The 19,254-nt window shown below is 57.1% G+C and overlaps 2 protein-coding genes across 2 annotated transcripts in view; one reads left to right on the top strand and one right to left on the bottom strand.

The window, feature by feature from the left end:
- TSPAN3 (tetraspanin 3) overlaps positions 1 to 2,597 on the top strand; it is a 31,072-nt gene extending 28,475 nt beyond the window's left edge. Inside the window, exon 7 of the mRNA XM_031956804.1 lies at positions 1,754 to 2,597. Within this exon, the coding sequence (XP_031812664.1) occupies positions 1,754 to 1,846 (93 nt within the window). The 3' untranslated portion in view covers positions 1,847 to 2,597. The remainder of the gene's footprint in view (positions 1 to 1,753) is intronic.
- A 7,216-nt stretch (positions 2,598 to 9,813) lies between these two features.
- The window catches only part of PSTPIP1 (proline-serine-threonine phosphatase interacting protein 1), an 83,734-nt gene continuing 74,293 nt past the window's right edge, over positions 9,814 to 19,254 (bottom strand). The window contains exons 12-16 of the mRNA XM_031949382.1: positions 16,749 to 16,839; positions 15,568 to 16,132; positions 15,105 to 15,483; positions 10,367 to 10,538; positions 9,814 to 10,062 (exon numbers count right to left, since the gene is read on the bottom strand). Of these exons, the coding sequence (XP_031805242.1) occupies positions 9,912 to 10,062; positions 10,367 to 10,538; positions 15,105 to 15,483; positions 15,568 to 16,132; positions 16,749 to 16,839 (1,358 nt within the window). The 3' untranslated portion in view covers positions 9,814 to 9,911. The remainder of the gene's footprint in view (positions 10,063 to 10,366; positions 10,539 to 15,104; positions 15,484 to 15,567; positions 16,133 to 16,748; positions 16,840 to 19,254) is intronic.

The following is a 19,254-nucleotide window of genomic DNA, read 5'->3' as shown; positions in this document are numbered from 1 at the left end:
CGTTGGGCAGTTACTGTTATCAGAATTTGACTTTTAGTTTTATAGATAAAAGTCCATGGCAGGAAATAACTATCACCAAAATCTTCATGTAATAATATTTCTAAGTTTTTCACTTGAATTTTTTTTATTATACTCTGTACAGCCCCAAAATTTATGAAGTCCTTTGGAATCCATGAATAGAGTTTCTATGAACTCATTTAATAATATTCAGGTGAATTACTAATTTAGCATTGCATTTGCCTGAAATTACCAATATTGGGTTTTTTTGGTGGCTTTGCCCCCAGTTCTATATGTTAAAATTCTACTTTGTACTGTGGAGGAAGATCAGTTATTCTTAACAATAGAATTTTTAACAATATATCATTTGGGCAAGACTAATGGAAATGTGATTCAGGAGTAGTGGTAGAATTTTTAAATGAAAGAATGGAAAGAATTTTTGAGACAGAGTAGGATCCTGTTCAGTGAAGTAAAGATGATCAGGGACCAAGGAGGCAAATCGATGGAATGGAAAGGATAGGAGTTCTAGAATCAAGGATTCCAAATTTAAGTATCATCTTTTCTGCTTATTCTACTTCTGTGGTCTTTAGCGTGTCATTTAACTTCTTCTGGAAAATGAAAGAAGTGGAAGAGATGATCTGTAAGGTCCTTTCAGTACTGTAAAATTTCAGCTTGGCATGTTATTTATCCTGACAAGATATCTATATATCTACATCATGATTTTCCTTATAGTCATCCCTGCCTGGTTTTAACAGATTGTCAAACAGAAATCTCAAATATGCAGCCTACAATTTCCTGAGTGTGATCTGAACCAGACTAAAATAAAATATATTAAAATACAATAAAACTCAAGCAACATTATATTTAAAAACTATGTGATTATGAAGTTTGCTGGATTCCTTATGTATAGTTTAGTGGACCTCTTTTCTATTTGAGTTTGGTACAACTGGTGTAAAGAATAATGAGGCACTTTTTTTTTTCCCCAGCTGAGTCAGTTGGGGTTAAGTGACTTGCCCAGGGTCACACAGCTAGGAAGTGTTAAGTGTCTGAGGCCAGATTTGAACTCAGGTCCTCCTGATTTCAGGACTGATGCTCTACCCACTGTACCACCTAGCTGCCCCTGAGAAATATTTTAAAAAGATGTTTTCTATCTTAATTTAAAAGGGCATTAGTCTTAGCTTAAATAATTTTAGTCTTGGGTTAGAATTACTTCACATACCATTGTGCCTGGAAGATGGCCCATGAAAGGGGACTAGGGAACTGAGTGTCCCGTGAAAGTTCTGTATGGGAAATTTTGTTATCTCTGCAGCCGAGCAGGACTTTTACATGTACAGGTCTAGTATGCTTTTATATACTGTTTGGAAAACTGTTGGCAACTGAGTGAACTCAAGGAATCTTTGAAATATTTTGAATTCAAATGAAATTGGTGACTGTGGCCTCAAGGGGGGGTCTGTTAAAACAGAAGTCTTAACTAAAACTTTTAAGCCCCTGGGGAACATCTGGAGTTGGAAGAGCAGACCTTACAGAGACTGGTCCAGTCTGTGTGGGTCAGGCTTCCTGGGTCTTGGTGCAGTGAGATCCCCAAGGCACACAACCTAAATTGCCCCCCTTAGCCAGGCTCGGGGACTCCGGGAAGTAAAGGAGAACTTTTGCTGTAGACTGTAGCGTCCAGGATTTCACGGAGCCTTCTTGCTCTCCCCAAGCCACTGGGTGCCTCTGGCTCCTTGGCCAAGTGTCGATCCTTCTCTCCCAATAGCTCCTGGGCATGCTCTGTGCATGTATCGTGTTGTGCCGGAGGAGTAGAGATCCTGCCTACGAGCTCCTCATCACTGGGGGGACCTATGCCTAGAAGAGCCGCCCCAAGCCCCTGCGACTTGTTTCCCTTCCCTGGAAGGTGGGTTGGGCCAGTCTCCTGCAGCCACTCTCCTGCCTCGGTAGACTTAGCTCAAGCACACCTTGCACAAAAGAGAAACGGCTCTCATGGACACTGGTGAAGGGCACAGACACACGGCTTTCCCTGAGCCCTCCAGCCCCCGTGACCTTTTCCCCCTTTCAGCTCCGTGCATTTTAAAAAACATTCTGATTTCCGAGTCATTGTCCCGTTGGAAGCAGCATGATGGCTTTGAAAGGTGGTTCCCTCTGAGCGAGAGCCCAGTGACTCTGAAGTCCAGTAGAATCTTTGAAAGCTTTGCTTGGCGGGACTCCGGCCCAGAGGAGGACCAGCTGGCTAGCTGCATGAAGGGACCCGAGGATTGCCCTTCACCACTGTCCACTTTTAAAAATGTATATTGTAGTCCGGTATGATGGAAATTGTACAAAATGACCCAAACTGTAGAACTATATGACGTGTATCTTAGATCCTCTCCATTTGAAGGCATCTTCCAAACTTTAGTGTTTTTTAAATAAAAGCTGGCTTTTCAGGAGTATAATGTATGCACTACTGTTCTATAATGATATGTGTGTGTGGTTTTTTTATGAGTGTAGGTCTTAAATTTGAAAATAATGTACCAGTGTAGACTAGTGAGAATAGTATGTAAAAGTGATCTCTGCTGTATATAGTAAATCTGACTAAATAAAGTCTGTATATCCTCCCTCCAAAATGGAGCGTTTTGTCTTCATTTGGGGTCTAGGGGAGACTTGGCTGTTTTTATTTCAGAGTTTTTGTTTTAATTACATTTTTTTTAATTTTTAATTTTTTTTATAGCTTTTTATTTACAAGTTATATGCACGGGTAATTTTACAGCATTGACATTTGCCAACCTTTTGTTCCAATTTTTCCCCTCCTTCTCTCCCCGCCCCCCCTTCTCCAGATGCCAGGTTGACCAATACATGTTAAATACGTTAAATTATTTATTTATTTTCTTAATGATTTCCCAATTACATTTATTTTATAATAGCTTTTTATTTTCAAAATTCATGCAAAGATAGTTTTCAGCTTTCAGTCTTGTGAAACCTTATGTTCTAAATTTTTTCCCCTCTCTTCTCCCTCCCTGCCTCCCCTAGACAGCAAGTGATCCAGTATAGGTTAAACGTGGGCAATTCTTCCATATCTATTTCCACATGAGGAAACATTTATAATGCTGCCCAAGAAAAAGTTGAAAATGGGGAAAAAATGAGAAAGGGGGGAAAAGCAAACAAAGAAAAAGTGAAAATACTACGTTGTGACCCATATTCAATCCCATAGTCCTCGTTCTGGTTGCAGAAGGGTCTCTCCATCCCACGTCTATTGGAGCTGGCCTGTATCTCAGAATTCGTGCAGAATAAAGAACTTGAGGTTCTGGTGCCCCTTGAATTGCATCCAAAGAACCACAAATGGCTTTTCCTTTCTCCCTATTTGACTAGAACCTGGCCTGTTAACAATGACGGTGCCTTCTGCTTGTAGAGCTCCAGGGTTTGCAAAAGGCCTTCCCTAAAAGTCCCTGAAAATCCCGCCAGCTCTTCCATGGTCTGGCCCACTTGTGGTACCGGATGGGGTTTGTAATTTTTCTCCACCTGCCTCCCCGGGATTCCCTTCTCTGCTTGGATGTCTCGAGGGTGCCTTGTTCTGTAGCACATTCTCCCTGTTCTTGCATCATTGTCACATGAATGTGGGGTCGGCTCGGTTACAGGCAGGGCTGACCCTTGGAAGTGGGTCCAGCCTCTCGGGCTGCCATGTTGTGGAAGGGTAGCATCCTGGCCCAGGAGTCCAGAGCCTAGAGCCCCGGCTCCGCCACTTCTCAGCAGTGTCCCGTACCTGCCCGAGCCTCAGTCTACCGAGCCTGCCGCCCAGGGCCATCGCAGGGAAGGCGTTCTGGGCCAGGATGCCCCGGGCCCACTGAGGTTGGCCCTCACTTAGTGGGGAAGCCCAAACCTCTGGAGACAGGAGCAGGTTCAGGGCCCTCCTCAGTGCTTCATCCCAACCTAGCTGGGACTCAGTTTCCTCATCTGTAGAAATGAGGAGCTTGGAAGGGGGAGCTTGGGAGCTTCCTACAATTCCCTGCAGGGATGATGGAGTCTAGTCATCTTCATTCCTCCCCTTATGGTCCCAGATCATGTCCAGGGGGGGGCCTCTATGCTGGGGCTGGGGAGGGGCGTCCCCGACCTCCTGGCCCGGGCTGTGGTGCCTCCTTGATGTATTTCCCCTTCTGGGTTAAGCGCTAGAAGATTTATTGGGATCTGTACTGTGAGAGCAGCAAACATTGATTTTCTCGGCAGCCCTCAGCTCCCCAGGGCTCAAGGCCCTCTGGGAAGGAAGGAGGCCCCTGCAGGCAGGCCCGTTCTCCCTGGAGCGGGCAGGAAGCTGTCCTGGGGGCGCTGACTCTCCTTAGAGTGCTCACCTCTCCCCTTTTCTGAAGGTTCTTCGGGTCCTTGCGGGCTCCTGGGACCGCCTGGTGCTAGAACCATCCCTCTCACGTCAGGGTTTCTCTCTCTGAGAGGTGTCGAGGCTGAACGACTGTGTAGTGGGTCAGCAGCGACTGAGATGGTCACGAGTCTCCTCTCCAGGGCCCCTCCCCATGATTTCCCCACAAACCCAGGAGTCCAGAGCCTAGAGTCCCGGCTCTACCACTTCCCAGTCGTGTCCTGTACCTGCCTGAGCCTCAGTCTCCTGAGCTTGCTGCCCAGGGCCCCCTCCAAGCTCAGCTCCAAAAGCTGGTGTTTTAAAGCTCGTTCCTTCCCAGCTTGCACAGGGCCCTCCATGTGCTTTTCTGGAAGAATGCTCAATCGTTACCAGTGAAGGGGAAGGCTGTTACTGCTCTGACCGAGCCGCCAAAGCATGGCTCTTCCCAGCAACGGCCCATCTCTAGTTACCGGCCGTCAATGCCGTTGTGACCCTTAGGCCTTATCGTGGCTGAAAGATCAGGCCGGGGGAAGCGGAGAAGATCCCTGGTCCTGAGGGCCGCGGGGGCCGGCGGGCACCTTCCAGGGCGGGGCGGAGGGCTGAGAAAGGACGGCTTTTTACAAGCTAGGGGTCCAGGCCGGAGCCCCCGCAGGGACGGCAGACACGAGGGCAGCCTGGCTGCAGAAGCTCGGTGTCCCTGCCTCCCCAGGAACTCGCCAAGTTCTGACAGCCCACTCCAGCGGCCGGCCTCGGGCCCATTTCCAGGGGCCCCTCCTAGGGTTCTGGCCTCCCACCCTCTCTCTGCTCCGGGAATCGTCTTCCCCATCAGTGCTTGTGGGGCCAGCGACCGCCTTTTTGCTTATGTCCTTGCAGTTTAGTGCAGCCAGTTGTTGATAATCAGACATTTCCTTGTGTTAGAGCTTTGGGTGCAGCCGGCGTGAGGATCATGGTTCGCTCTCTGGGGCATGAGAGGCTCCCGGAGCTTTTTGCACCCGACATTTCTGGTTGAAAGAGGAACGGGCCAGTGCGGGATGGGAGTGGGATTTCCCACCCCCTGAGCTGGGTCCGTATGTAGTGATTTCCTGACTGTGTCCCAGCTAAGCTTTCAGTTCCCCTTGACCCTGCTCTGGCCCTGTGGGCGAGAGCAGCTGAGAATTAGCCTAGGAAGAGATGCTTGGGGTGGGGAGAAGGTAGGGACTGCAATGATGCCTTCAAGCACGGGTCAGGGGGATTAAGGGTGGCGGAAAGAAGCCAGGAAGTTAGCTGAGCTGTCCCTCGTTTCCCTTAGAAACAGTGTTAAGTCAAGCCTCCGAACAGATTCTGGAGTGACAGAACTCGCAAGATGGACAACAGCTCTCCAGCATAAGCTTAGGGGACTGGGGAAAGGTCGGTCTCATTTAGGTAAAAGGGGCCAGCCGGTGGAGGCTGTCGGCCAGGGCACAGACCAAGATCCCCTGGTCCTGCCTCAGCGGCCGGTGGCCCAGGCAGCCAGCTGCAAGAGCTCCAGCCCCGGGGCCATCCCTGGAACCCCGGCAAGACAGGGGCGCCGGGCCGGCCACCCCGAAACCCCCGTGGGGAAAGTCAGTGCCCAGACCCGACCCCCACTTAGGAAGTGTGAATCAGTGCCCCCTGTGCCCCAGGAGCAGAGACCAAAGTGGGCTAAAAGAAAATCTCCCCGACCACAGAAAGCTACCATGGCGACAGGGAAGATGGGAACACAAGCGAGAAGAGGGCAGCTCCGTGCGAAAGTCTCCAAGGAGAGAATAAATCGGTCGTAATCCCCAAAAGCCCTCGTAGGGAGCTTGGGAAGGGTTTGAGAAATAAGAGACGGAGAAGAAAAATCGGGAGGAGAAATGCAAGACTTAGGAAGTCAACAGCCTGGTGTGTTTACGTGCCGTGGACACAAAAACATTATCAGGGGAACCCCCCCAATCATCACAACCACCAAAATAATAATTGCCACGAGCTTCTCTGAGGCCGACGGTGGTGCCAGTCCTGCCCCTGGTACAGACTAGCCCGGGGACCCTGGACAAGTCAGAAATCAGTCAGTTCTGTGCAAGCCTGTGACTGGCTGACTTGGCAAAAGGGGGATTCCGCCAGGGAAGTTCCTTTCGTTCCGAACTTAAATGCTTTGACAAAACCCAGCATTCTGTTCTTTCTCAAAAGACAGAAAAATAAAAGCAAGAACTGATGATAAAATCACCTCCCGCACCTGTTACTTTTTGAATCCTTTAATGATTTGCTCTAAAAAACAATTTTAAAAGTACAATTGGCCAAGTGGAAAAGGAAGTAGAAAAGTTAACTGGAGAAAAGGATTCCTTAGAAATGAGAATCGGGCAGATGGAAGGTAATGGCTCTGTGAGAACATCAGAATCAAACAAAATCAAAAAAAAAAAAAAAAAGGAAGAAATGTCAGGTTCTGCATGGATAGGGGGGTCGGGCTGGTTCCGCATGGTTCCAAGAACAGAATGGAGAGCAGGAGCTAAAGGTCACCAGGGAAGCCCAAGCGAGGGGAGAGGGGAGAAGTGGCAGAAGGGATGAGCCGCCTCGGAGCTGGTGAAATCCCCACGATTCCAGGGCTCTGGTGCGACGTGGTCCGGGTGGGAGGGTGACCGCTGAGGGCCTTTTCCCACCCTCCGGGGCCGGCCCCTGCCGCCTCCCCACGCCGCGGGGGTCCTGCGGGCCTGAGTCAGCGCGGGGGCCAGTCACAGCCCAGGGGCGCGACTTAGAGGGGACAGAAATGGCAGGGCTGGGCCATGTCCCCGGCACGTGGAGAACTGGCTTTTCCTCCCAGAAAAGTCTGACCGGGAGAACCTCCGGGAGGGCCCCAGGAAGGCCCCCTGCAGGCGGGGCTGCTGCCTTGGAGGCTGGGGCAGGGGATAACAATAATTATAATAATAAATGTCTTTAACATTTCGCCAAGCCCTTTCTGAAAAGACCGTGAGCTGCCAGATAGTGAGGGCCTTAGTGTCCCCACTTAACAGAGGAGGAGACAGAGGCGCCTGCCCGGGATGAGCCGGCAGGGAGGTGGGGCGGGGTGAGGGCATCTCCCGGACCTCGGCTCCCCGCTGAGTCTGGCGGCGCTTCCGCCAGCACCGCCCCTCGGAGACCCCGTAAATCTCAGGTCGGAGCCTGGGGAGGAGGGAGCTCGGAGGCGGGAGGAGGAGGCCTGAGTTCAAGTTTGGCCTCACAGTGTGACCCACCCAAGGCAAATCCCTGCACCTGTGGGTCCTGTTGGTAAAACGGGAACGATGGCCCCCAGCCCCCGAAGCTGTAGGGAGCAAAGCAGAGCTCTGCAAAGTCCTCCACAAAGCAAGTGCAGGCTATGGTGTAAACAGGAGTCCCTTGTCCGGACGTTCTGCGCGCTGAAAGGGGGAGCGGCTTCTCAGAGGTCCCTGTGGCTGTTGTAGCTGTGGCCCCTCTCCCTGATGGGGGTCCTTCACCCAGCAAACAGCCCCCCCCCCAGCTTCTCTCCCAGGCCTCTGCCCACCTCCGCAGGGCCCAGAATGGCTTCCCCGCTCCCCTCCAGCTCCACGTTCAGCACACACATGGGCAAACACTAGCAAGATGGTAACGGGAACTGGACCGGGACAAACAAGAGCTAACTTCCATCAGGCCCTGTGGCCGCCCTCGGAGCTCGGCCGTTCTCCGGGTCTGTGGTCCCTTAGGGGATGCCCAGAGCCCATCAGGGATGGGGGCTCGGAGCTGGGTCTGTAGCTCCACCAACACTGGCCTTGCTCTGGCCCCTTTTCTGTTTCTAACTTCAGGTGAGTCTCGGGGGGCGGGGGTCCCCAGAAACCCTCTGTTCCCAGGCAGTGGGGCAGGAGCCAGTGGGGTTCCCAGAGGAGGCTGAGACAGCTCTACAACTTTTCGGCCTAAGGCCCGACCCCTTCCCCATCCTCCCGGCCTCCGGACCCGCGACTTCTCTGCTCCTGAAGGGAGCTCAGGGCAAAAGGACTAGCTTATAGAGCGGGATCAGGGCTGGGGGAAGCCTCCCTTGCCGGGATCCCCTGGGGAGGGCCCGGAGGAAATTCCCAGGGCGAAGCCCGGGGGGGAAAGGCCCAGCCCGAAGAAACCTCGGGGGGAGGCCGAGCCTCATAAAACCCCGGGAGCCCGAGGGGAGGGCACGACAGTTGGTTGGGGCCAGGAGAAACAAAATTGAAAAACCCTTTTTAAACCAAATGGGATATGGGGAGGGAAAACCCCCCCCCCCCGGCAAATTTAAATGAGCGTTTCCTCTCCTATAGGGGGTCACAGAACCAGGAGAAGAAGCGGCCCAAGGGGGAGAAAAGCAAAAAGAATAGGGGAAGGCTTTTTAAGGCTAGTGAGCCTGGAGGGAGTAGGGCCCCCCTGTTTCCCGGGTCCATTTTTTTGGGTCCCCTTTTCCCGTCCTCTTCCCCCCCCTTTTACCCCCCGCTCCTTTGCTGGCCTTTTTCCTGTCTGCACCCCACCCAAATCTATCCCCCCGGGGGAAAGGGGAAAAGGGGGGGGGGGAAAAAAAAAAAAGGGGGAGAAAGGGGAAAAAGGAAGAAGGAGAAAGGGAGGAGAGAAAGGGGGAGGGTGGGTTGTAAAAAACTCCGGGGGAGGGCCCGAAGAACTCCAGGTGGGAGGGGCCCAGGGGGTGGAAAGGGAACGTCGGAGGGGGGGGCCAGAACAGAAAGAACTCAGGTGGGGGGGCCCTAGAAGGAACTCAGGGTGGGAGGGGCCCTAGAACGAAACGTCGGAGGTGGAGGGGCCCCTAGGACAGGTCCCGGAGGTGGGGGGCCTAGGACAGAGAACGTCGGAGGTGGGAGGGGCCCTAGAACAGAGAACGTCACAGGTGGGAGGGGCCCTAGGACAGAGAACGTCGGAGGTGGGAGGGGCCCTAGGACAGAGAACGTCGGAGGTGGGAGGGGCCCTAGGACAGAGAATTCAAAGGTGGGAGGGGCCTAAAAGAAAACATGGGGGTGGAAGGGCCCCTAGGCAGGGAAAACCGAGTGGAGGGGCCCCAGGAAAATTCGGTGGGACCCAGAAAGGAACTCAGGGGGAGGGCCCCAAAGAGGTTGGAGGTGGGAGGGGCCCGGGACGAAAATTCAGGTGGGGGCCCAGGACGGTGTCAGGTGGGAGGGCCCCAGGACGAGTGTCAGGTGGGGGGCCCCAGGACAGGGGGGAACCCGGAGTGGGAGGGGCCCTAGGACAGAGGTCGGGTGGGAGGGCCCAAAGAGAGTGTCGGGGGGGCCCCAGGGAAAAGAGCTGGAGGGTGGGGGAGGGCCCTAGGACAAAAAACGTGGAGGTGGGAGGGCCCCAGGACAGAAAGGTCAGGTGGGAGGGCCCCTAGGACAGAAATGGGAAGGTGGGGGGGCCCCAGACAGGAGTGTCAGGGAGGGCCCTAGAACGGAAAGTCAGAGCGGGAAAACCTTGAAATCTGTCAGCCGTTAGGCAGGGAAGGCCGGGGGCCGCCGGCGCTGGGGCCGGACCGGGTCCCCGGCCGCCCGGCCGCCCGTCCCGCGGGCCTTCCCTCCTCCCCAGGGCCCCGGAGGCTCAGCCTGGGGGTCGGGGCGCCCGCAGGGAGGTCCCCGGGAGGGGGGCGCGGTTCCAGGCCGGGGGCGGGGCTCCCTCAGAGCGGCTCCAGGTAGGAGCCCGGCACGAAGCCCTTCTGGCCGCTCCTCTCCACCGTCCACCAGCCGTCCTCCCCCTGCAGGATGACGGTCAGGATGTCCCCGGCTGTGAGGTCCAGCTCATCCGCGTTCTGGAAGGAAGCGGGGCCGCTGTTAGGGCCCCCGAGGGAGCCCGCTCCCGCTGCGGCCGCTTGGGGACACTCTGGCGGGGGCAGCGCTTGCTTTCCTGGAGCTGAGGGAGGCTGCCCCCCCCCCGCCCCGGAACGTGCTCGGTCCAGTTCTGCCCTGGGGGTCAGCCCCCCCCCCTCCCCCGGGGGCCCTTTGGGGGCAGGAGGGGAAAGGCCCCGAGCCCTTAAAGCACCTCCTCCGGGGCCGCTTGGGGGCAGCCTCAGCCGGCCACAGGGGGCCCCCCCGGGGCGCTTGTCCCCCATTCGGAGGAGGGTGGCCTGGGGACCCTGGGCCGTGGAAGGGCCCCCTGTAGTCGTGGGCCGAGGCCTCGGGGGCCGACCTGGTCTGCAGGATGTCCGCGTACACGATGTCGCTGGTCTGCAGGGGGCCCGAGATGAGACCTGCCCGGAGCGGGGGACCCTGGTCTCGCCACCTCCCCGGCCAGGGCCTTCCCTTCTCTCCCCCGGGAAGCGGGGCCCTGGGGCCCCCCGACTGCCCGGCCGGGTCCCCCGCCCAAGTCTGCCCCGCGCCTCACGGGTCAGTCAGCCCCTCCCGCCCCGCCGGTCCCTGTTGGACCCCTCTGCTCTGTCTCCTCCCCCCCCCTCCCCCCTCTGTGTCTCTGTCTCTCTCTCTCCTTTGCTCGCTCTCTCTCCCTTCCCCCTCCCTCCTCTCTTCCTCTCTCACACCTCCCTTGGCTCCTCCCCCCCATTATGGGGGCCAGTCCCGGCACCCAGGGAAGGGCCTCAGCTGCTCAGCGTCCCTGCCACTCATTCTCCCAAATGAGACTCAGTGAAGCTCCCGGCTGTTCCCCGGTGCCGCAGGCCCGGGGCCCGGGGGCCGCCACGGGCCTTTGGGGAGGCCCAGGGGGGGGGGCCTGGGCCCGCACCCGGGGTGCTAGCCCTTGGCCAATTTGAATTTTTCAAATTTCCCATTAAATTGAAAATAATTATCTAATTTCCACCTGGTTCCAATAGGGTATCTTAGAAATCTTTTCGGGCTTAAAAACAATTAACCAAGCCCTTTCTTGCCCACCTCCCAAATTCGGGAAAGAAACACCTGGGAATAACCCAGAATCCCATTCTCCAGAAAGGTTCCTTTGGGAATCAAAAGGAACCTTGATTGGGGTTACGCCATTCTGGGTCGGGAGCCTTGGGAGGGCTAAACTCTTCAAGGCAATTAACCTGACTTACCTTAGGCCAAAAGTCAAACAAACTTTGGATTTGGGAACTTTTGGGAAAAGGGCTCCCGGAAAACCCAAGATGGGCTTGGTTTAAATTTATTATAAGAAAAGGACACAAAAAAAGTCCCTTTTTTCAGCTGGTGTGATTTTGGGGATTGTTTACTTTACTTTGGAATTAAAGGCCTCGGCCCCTACCCTCTTTCCCCGGAGAAAAATTATTTATTTTAAAGAAAAGCCAAAACCAAGGGCTCCCTTGTCTTGGCCCCGGTGCCGGCTGTGGGGCGGGGGGTACTCTCCTCACCCCTTCCCCACCTTCACACCCCAGGCTGGTTCCCTTTGCCCCCTTTCCCAGAAAGGAAGGCGGGGACCTGCGGAGGGCCAGGGCCACGCCTTTGTTTTCTTGGGGCCCCCGGGGCCCGGAACCGGGGGCAGGGAAGGCTATGTTCTTGGGAACCCCTTCCCAGTACCTCCACCCCGGACGGGGGTCAGTTTGGGCCCCCTTTTAAGATGGAAAGGGAGGAGGGGGAAGCAAAAGCCTCACCAGGGTTTAAACCCTCCCTGTTCTGGCCCTCCCAGGGATGGGGGGCAAGGGCACCCCTGTGGCTACAGAGGTTCTATGAGGTCATTGTGGTCAGAAGCTCTGTGTTCTAGTCTCAGCTCCACCACTCTGTGATACCGGGAAAATTACAGGCTCCTTTGGGCCTTGCTTTTCCTTGTCATTAAGATGTGAGGGTCGGATCAGGGGATTAGCAAATTATTGATCCATCAATCAATAAGCATTTATTAAGCACCTACTGTGTGCCAGGCCCTGTGCTAAGAGCTAGGGACACAAAAAGAAGCAAAAGTCAGACAACCTACAAACAAGTGGCTACAAAGCAAGCGATATACAGGAGAAATAGGAAATAATTGATAGAAGGCAGTAGAATTAAGAGGAGTTGGGGAAGGTTTCTTGGAGAACATGGACCTTACAGGAATTTGGGGAGTTCAGTTCAGGAAGCAGAGCCCCCAGGCTGCCCCACTAGGGAGTTAATAGTGGAGTTTAAAATGTTTAAATAAAGCTTGATTTTTTTTTTTATAATTAAGCATTATTTAATGTTATTTGAAAACACAAAAATCATTCCCGGCTGGACCTGGCCCGAGGGCTGTTGCTCACTGACCACTAGGTTATGACCTCTGGGTCTTGGCGCTTGGGCATCCTACCTCTCTGAAAATCCCTGGTCTGGGGGTTGGGAAGATCCTCAGCTTCCCAGCCCCGCCCCATAGGCGGAGATTCCTCCTGCGGCCCCCCTCCCACCCTGTGTCCAGCTGTGACCCCCACAATTCAGCGGGACAGCTGAGTCCCCCCAAACCGGGAAGTCCCTGGTGTTTCTGCGGACCCTCCTAACCCCCCTCTGGGTGATGTCCCTCAGCCCCCATAGCTGGGGTCCTCCCTGAAGTGTGCAACCACTGTCCCACCTTCACAAGTCCTGACCGTAGCGCAGGCTCCTCGAGCTGGGGGTGACCCCAAAGTCCCCAAGGTGCAAGAGTCCTTCCTACTCTGTCCCAGACCAGGCTCATCCAGCCTGCTTGAATACTGCAACCGATGAGGCGCTCCCTGTCTCCCGGAGCACAAGTGTGATTATCCCAAAGATTTCCCTTTTCCAAAGGAAAACTCTCCCCCCTAAATTCCTATCTCCGCTCCCTGGTTTTCCTCTGGCGTCAAGAGAAGTCTCCCTTCTTCTCCAGGCTGGTGCTTCCAACCCTGGGAGGTGCTTCTCGCGGTCCCCTTCTCCAAGCCAAGCACTGAGGGCTGCAGGCCTCCCACACACACACTAGGGCTGCAGGTCTCCCCCTCCCCCCACACACACTAGGGCTGCAGGTCTCCCCCCACACACACACACACACTAGGGCTGCAGGTCTCTCTCCCCCTTCTGACTCTCTCACAGCAGAGCCCTGGGTTCCGGCCAGGGTCGGTGGGCTGCCTTCTTTCACTGATTTTCATTGAGCTTGTAGTCCACTAAGACCCCTGGATCTTTCCCATACGAACTCTCAGCTGGCCGCCCCCGTCCTGTCCTCAGTGCGGTTGGGTTTTCTCTCCCCCCGTCCGCACAGACCAGAACTGTGGGAGGGAGGGTTATCGGGCATCTCTCGTTGCTAGATCGGGCCCTCATGGCCTCTCCCCCCCCCCCCCCCCCCCCCCCCCCCCCCCCCCCCCCCCCCCCCCCCCCCCCGGGACAGGGTGAGCTCCCGCCACATTCAAGCTGCTCACAAGTGGAACCGATTTCCAGAGGGGGGGAGGGGAGGAGGGGCCCGTGGGCAGGAACCGGGGCCCAGGCCCGTAGCAGCAAGCCGCGTTACTGCACGCTGTCTGCCTCAGTCTCCTCGCCTGTAAAACGGGACAATAGCAGACCTGCCGCCACGCTGCTGGAAGGGAAGTTTTATTGGTGAGGCGCCCTGCAGCGCGCCCAGCGGGTCTCCGTATCACCGCTGGTTGGTGCTGAGCCGCCCCCTCCCAGGAGGGCTCCGGGCCAGGGAAAGGCCCTTCCTACAGAGTGGGCCCGGGGGGAGGGGCGGGGGCCGAGGCCGGTGAGGGGAGATCCGTGGGGGAGGGCGGAGGGGGGAGGGGCGGGGGCCGAGGCCGGTGAGGGGAGATCCGTGGGGGAGGGCGGAGGGGGAGGGGCCGCGCGCCTCCCTCCTCCTAGGAGAGCCCGAGCAGCTTCCATCGCTGGGGGCTTTGAGGCTTACACAGTCCCCGGGCCTGGGGAAAGCGGGGAGGGATCTGTCAATGCGGACACCCCTGCAGAGGCCAGATCCGGATTCCGCCGGCCCAGCGGAGTTGGACGCGTCAGGCCCGGTGGGCTGACCCGCGCTCCCCTTCCCTGCCGGCGCCGGGCCGCGGGTTCGGGGAGGGGCTTCTGACGCTTCGGGCCCCCCCCCCGGCCTCGGGAAAGCCCCGGGCCCGGACCGCGCAGGACGGCTGTCTGCCCCGGGGGATGCTGGGATCTCACACTGACCCACCCACGATGCGGGGGCTCCCCTTCCCTCTGCTTCTGTCTGCCCGAGATCTCCCCCCCGCTTAACCGCCAAAGGGCAGTGGGAGTCAGCGTCGGGGTCAGGCCCCGGGCTCAGATCTAGGCCGGCACCTCACGGGGCGTGTGACCAGCCGCTTTCCCTGTCCCACGGGGGACGCAGTGAGGGGCTCGCGCCGCCCGGCCCCGGGGGGGCGCCCGAGCCCCTCTCCCGGAGTGGGAGCTTTGGCCCAGGCTCCCCCTCCATCCCCCAGCCCGGACCTGGGCAGGGAGACGCGCGGGGAAAGGAAGGGAGGGACCTAATGCCGGGAGTCCCCTAACTTGCACCGAGACTCGTTCAGCCTCAGACGCAAGCTCCGCGAGGGACGGATTCTGGATGCGTCACGTGCGGACTCGGGCAATGCTTGCCGGGAAGGAGTGACGTCACGCCTTCCCGGAGTCCGGACTCCTCCCCCTCCCCGCTGGAAAGCCTGAGGACTCCTCTCTCTGTGGCTCCTTAAAGGGCCCTTCCCTTGGGGTTCCTCTTTATTTTTCAGCCGCAGTTCTCCCGGGGACTGCGCCCTCTAGCGTCGGAGTGTTTACAAGCACCCCCTGCTGAGGCGAACAGTACCAATACCGGGAGCCTCAACGGAGAGGAGAGACTGGGGGGGAGGGGGGAGGGTGAATGGGTCCGAGGCCGCGGGGCTGCGATGGAGACCCTGGACCGGCACCGGGACGGGCCTACGGGACCTTCCAGGAGCTGGGGGGAGGGTCGCAGCTGGCCAGCCGAGGGGGAGGGGCTTCTGGGGTCTGAGGCCCGAGAGCGCTAAGGTCCTCGTGACGTCAGCCGGTTGTACCGGAGTATGACGTCATGCCGTCGTACAGGAGTGTGTCAGGGGACACGTTTAGAGCTTTGCTCAGGCCCGGCTCTTTGGGCTTCTCCTGGCAGAGATGCAGGAGCGTTGGCCGTGCGCTTGTCCCGCTCGTTTTACAGACGAGGAAACTGGGGCGGGCAGGATTAGCGGACTCTGAGGCAGATGTCTCCTGGCCCCAGCATCCCCTGCACCGCGGCTCCCCAAAAGCGCACGGAGCGCGCACGCGCACAGCGAGGGAGCGGCTGGGGGGGCGGTGCGGGGAGCCAGAAGCCCCGCCCAAGCCCCGCCCTGTGCCTCCGCTTTCCCTGCCATGCTCCTCGTGGGCGCCGCCCCCTGCCTTTCTGGGGGCCCGAAGCTTCTCCTGGAGATTTCAGCGGGAGGGGGCGGAGCTGAGCCCGAGCCCCGGGGGGTGTGACTGTGCTTATGGGAGAGCGTGTGAGAGCGCCTGTAGGCGTGAGTGCGCGCACAGATAGAGCAGCAGGCGGAGACTCGTGGGGAGAGGCGGAGCCCTTCCTGCGCGCATCCCTGCGCGCATCCCTGCGCGCATCCCTGCGCGCATCCCTGCGCGCATCCCTGCGCGCATCCCTGCGCGCATCCCTGCGCGCATCCCTGCGCGCATCCCTGCGCGCATCCCTGCGCGCATCCCTGCGCGCATCCCTGCGCGCATCCCTGCGCGCATCCCTGCGCGCATCCCTGCGCGCATCCCTGCGCGCATCCCTGCGCGCATCCCTGCGCGCATCCCTGCGCGCATCCCTGCGCGCATCCCTGCGCGCATCCCTGCGCGCATCCCTGCGCGCATCCCTGCGCGCATCCCTGCGCGCATCCCTGCGCGCATCCCTGCGCGCATCCCTGCGCAACTGGCCCGTCCGAGCCCGGGCCGGGGGGAGGTCCTCCCCTCGCCCCCACCCTGGGAGGGCGACCTTGTCCGTCCGTGTATTTCCCAGCTTTCATCCCGAGGAGGCTGGATGGGGAGGGAGAGCCCCGAGCTCGCTCCCGCCCTTCTCCGCGCCCTGGGGGCCATGAATGGCAGCGGGAGCGTCCCTCTGCAGGGGAGCGTCCCTCTGCTGGGGAGCCTCCTCGCCAGGCTGTCCCCGTGAGGCTTGGCACAACTCCCGGGTGGGATCGCGCTTCAGGAGAGCGCCGGGCGGGGGGGCGGGAAGCCCCGGTGGGAAGGGGGGGGCTCGCTCACAAGCCCGGTGACTGGGCGAGTCCCTGGCCCGGTCCCCTCTGTGAGTGTGAGCCGCATCTGTCTCCCCGGGGAGGGAGGAAACACCGTGAAGCCCCCAAAGCGCTAAAGGCCGGGACGCGGTCCGCTTCTTCCTGGCAGGAGGCGGGGCCCTCCTGCGGACGGGAAGGGAGAGCCCAGGGAAGGCACGGGGACAAGGCCCCCGTGGCCCGTCTTTGTGGCGGCCTTTTCTGGAAAGTAGCACGCGCGCTAACAAGGTGATCACACGCAGCTGCGCGGAGCAGAGTCCGCGGAGAACTAGCTACGCCATTAAAGGAGGGGGACGGAAGAGACGCGGCGGGTTGGAGCGATGAGGTGTCCGTGGGCCCTCGGGAGCAGGGAGGGGAAGGGGCTCGGCCGCTCCAAGGTCCCCACCCCCTGCCCCGGAGCCCCCTCCTCACCTCTTAATCATGCCGCAAGCAGGGTAAAGGCTGGGGCTGTGCGAGCCTCCATTGGGGTTCCGATCGTTGTAGTTCTCGTAGAGAATGGGCTCTGGGGATGCGGTGAAGAAAGGGAGACAAATGAGGAGGGGTCTCCAAGGCCGACGAAAGCCCCTCAGCCCCCTGGCCCGAGGAAGAGCGGGGGTCCCCGCGTTCTACCCCACGTCTGACAGAGGACTGCTCTTGGCCGTTGGGAGGACCTGGGCTTGGACGCTGCCGCCAACACTCACTAGCTTCGTGGTCTCGGTTACCCCGAGTCCCGATTTCCTGCTCTGCAACGTGGAGCCCACGCCTGAAATGCCTCCCAGGCCTAAGGCAGGATTGGGCGTGTCTTTATGTTTGGGGGCCTCAGGACCCACGTCCGCCCTAAGACCTCCAGATTCGCTTCTGGCTGTGACTCCGGAGCCGAGGGGGACGATCCCTCATTTACAGCATCGTTCTTATGGCAACAGCCCAGGCCTTGGCTCCTTACCCCCATTTTACAGATAAGACTGAGGCACAGAGAGCTTATGGGTGAGTTGCCCAGGGTCACACAGCAAGCAGGCGGGAGGGCTGGGACCCCGCCCGGGTCTGTGGACTGGAGGGCCCCGTTTTCCACAAACACGGCCCTGATTCTGCAGCGCTGGGAAGGGCCGTGGAGGAAGGTCGCAGAAGCTCAGAGCTGCGCGCTTCAGGCTAAGCCAGGCCAGTAAGGAATTCCCCGTAGGACGGGCGCTGACCAGGGGTCGCCTCCGGTGGGGGGGGGAAGCGCCTCCACCAGCTCCTGCGGCAGCCCAGGCCTCTCACAGCCCGCGAGCCTAAAGGAGTCTTTTCTGACACTGGCCCAAACTCTGCCTGTCCCCCACTGCCGCTTGTTCCGGGGCCAAGCAGAACAAAGGCAGACTCTTCTGCGAATAAGGGAAGACAGCTTCGTCCCTGGAATCTTCCCTTATCTAGGCGTCACATCCCGAACTTTACAGGAGCGGCCGGGAGGCCGGCCCATCACGGTGACCCTCTGCCCGCTGCGGTCTGCCTGGTCGTTGCCTTCCCAAAGGGTGGTAGTCGGGTCTGAGCCCGTGCTCTGGCCGGGGCAGTCACCTCCGGGAGCGACCCGGGGACCCCCTCACGTTTGTGAGGGGGGCTTTGCCTCTCCTCATTCAGTCCAGGATCATACTTCTCTTCTTGGTCTAGATTCGTATCGAGCTTAAAGCCCGTTGAAGTGCTCAGAGCTTCACTAGATAAACTCCAGTCTGATCGTTCCTTCTCCATCCACTCACAAAGGCAGTTTCTAGATTACAAATGTGACTTTGTAATTAGCCCCACTGACTTTCATCTCAATAAATAAAGTACAGTCTGCTAGTCTGCCAAGACCTTTTTGGGGCCCCGTCTCGGCCAACCAGCGGACTGGCCTGGCCGCCTAGCTTGGGGTCACCCACGGATTCGGTGAGAACGTCACCTCTGACTTCAGACACGTCATTGATAAAAATGGTAAACTTGGGCAGCTCGGCGGTGCAGTGGGTAGGGCCCCGGCCCTGAAGTCAGGAGGACCTGAGTTCAAATCCAGTCTCAGACACTTAACACTTCCTGGCTGTGTGACCCTGGGCAAGTCACTTAACCCCAATGGCCTCAGGAAAAAAAAAAAAAAGTCAAACTCCACAGGATCAAACATAGACCCAGGGCCCCCCCATTAAAGCTGACACTGATCCATAAGGCGACTCTTTGAGCCCAGTTGTTCAACCAGCTCCAAATCCATTTAATTGTCCAAGATTTAAACTATGTGTGTCTTTTTTCACAAGAAGATAATTATATTTTCTGTTATTAGCCTTTCTCCCCCTTAATGCTAATGCTTTCCCTCTGAGAGTTCCTCCAGTTTACCCAGCTTATAGCTTGTTTGCATATAGTTGTTTGCATGATTTCTCCCACATTAGATTGTAAGCTCCCTGCAGGGAGCAACTGGTTTTTGCCTTTCTTTGTATCCTCAGTGTCAGGTATGCAGTAGATGCTTAATTCGTGCTTATTGACTTCACCTGAGAACACTTTGCTAACACTTTAAATTAATATAAATTAATATTATAAAAATTACATATTATATAAAAATCTAAATAAATATTCATAGGATTCTTCTGAACTAGCAGCTCAATAAATTAGTCTGGCAGGACCTGTTCCTGATGATGCTGTGTTGGTTCTCAAGATGCTCTATGATGCTGGGATTCTACATGCTGTCTATATACTTGAGGCACTAGGGGGTGCACTGGAGAAACCCTGGGAGCCTGAAGTCAGGAAGACCTTAGTTCAAACATACTTAGTCTGAATAAGACATTTTTGGCCTCAGTTTCCTCATTTGTAAAATGGGGATAATAATAACACCTGTTTGCCAGGGTGGTTGTGATGCTCAAATGAGATAATATTTGTGAAGTGCTTAACACAGCTCCTGGCACATAACAGTTATTATATAAATGTTAACTATTATTATTATTTTTATTAGAAA

The sequence above is a fragment of the Sarcophilus harrisii genome, chromosome 2, assembly GCF_902635505.1.
Source record: "Sarcophilus harrisii chromosome 2, mSarHar1.11, whole genome shotgun sequence".
Taxonomy (NCBI): domain Eukaryota; kingdom Metazoa; phylum Chordata; class Mammalia; order Dasyuromorphia; family Dasyuridae; genus Sarcophilus; species Sarcophilus harrisii.
This window is presented reverse-complemented; position numbering and strand designations above follow the sequence as displayed.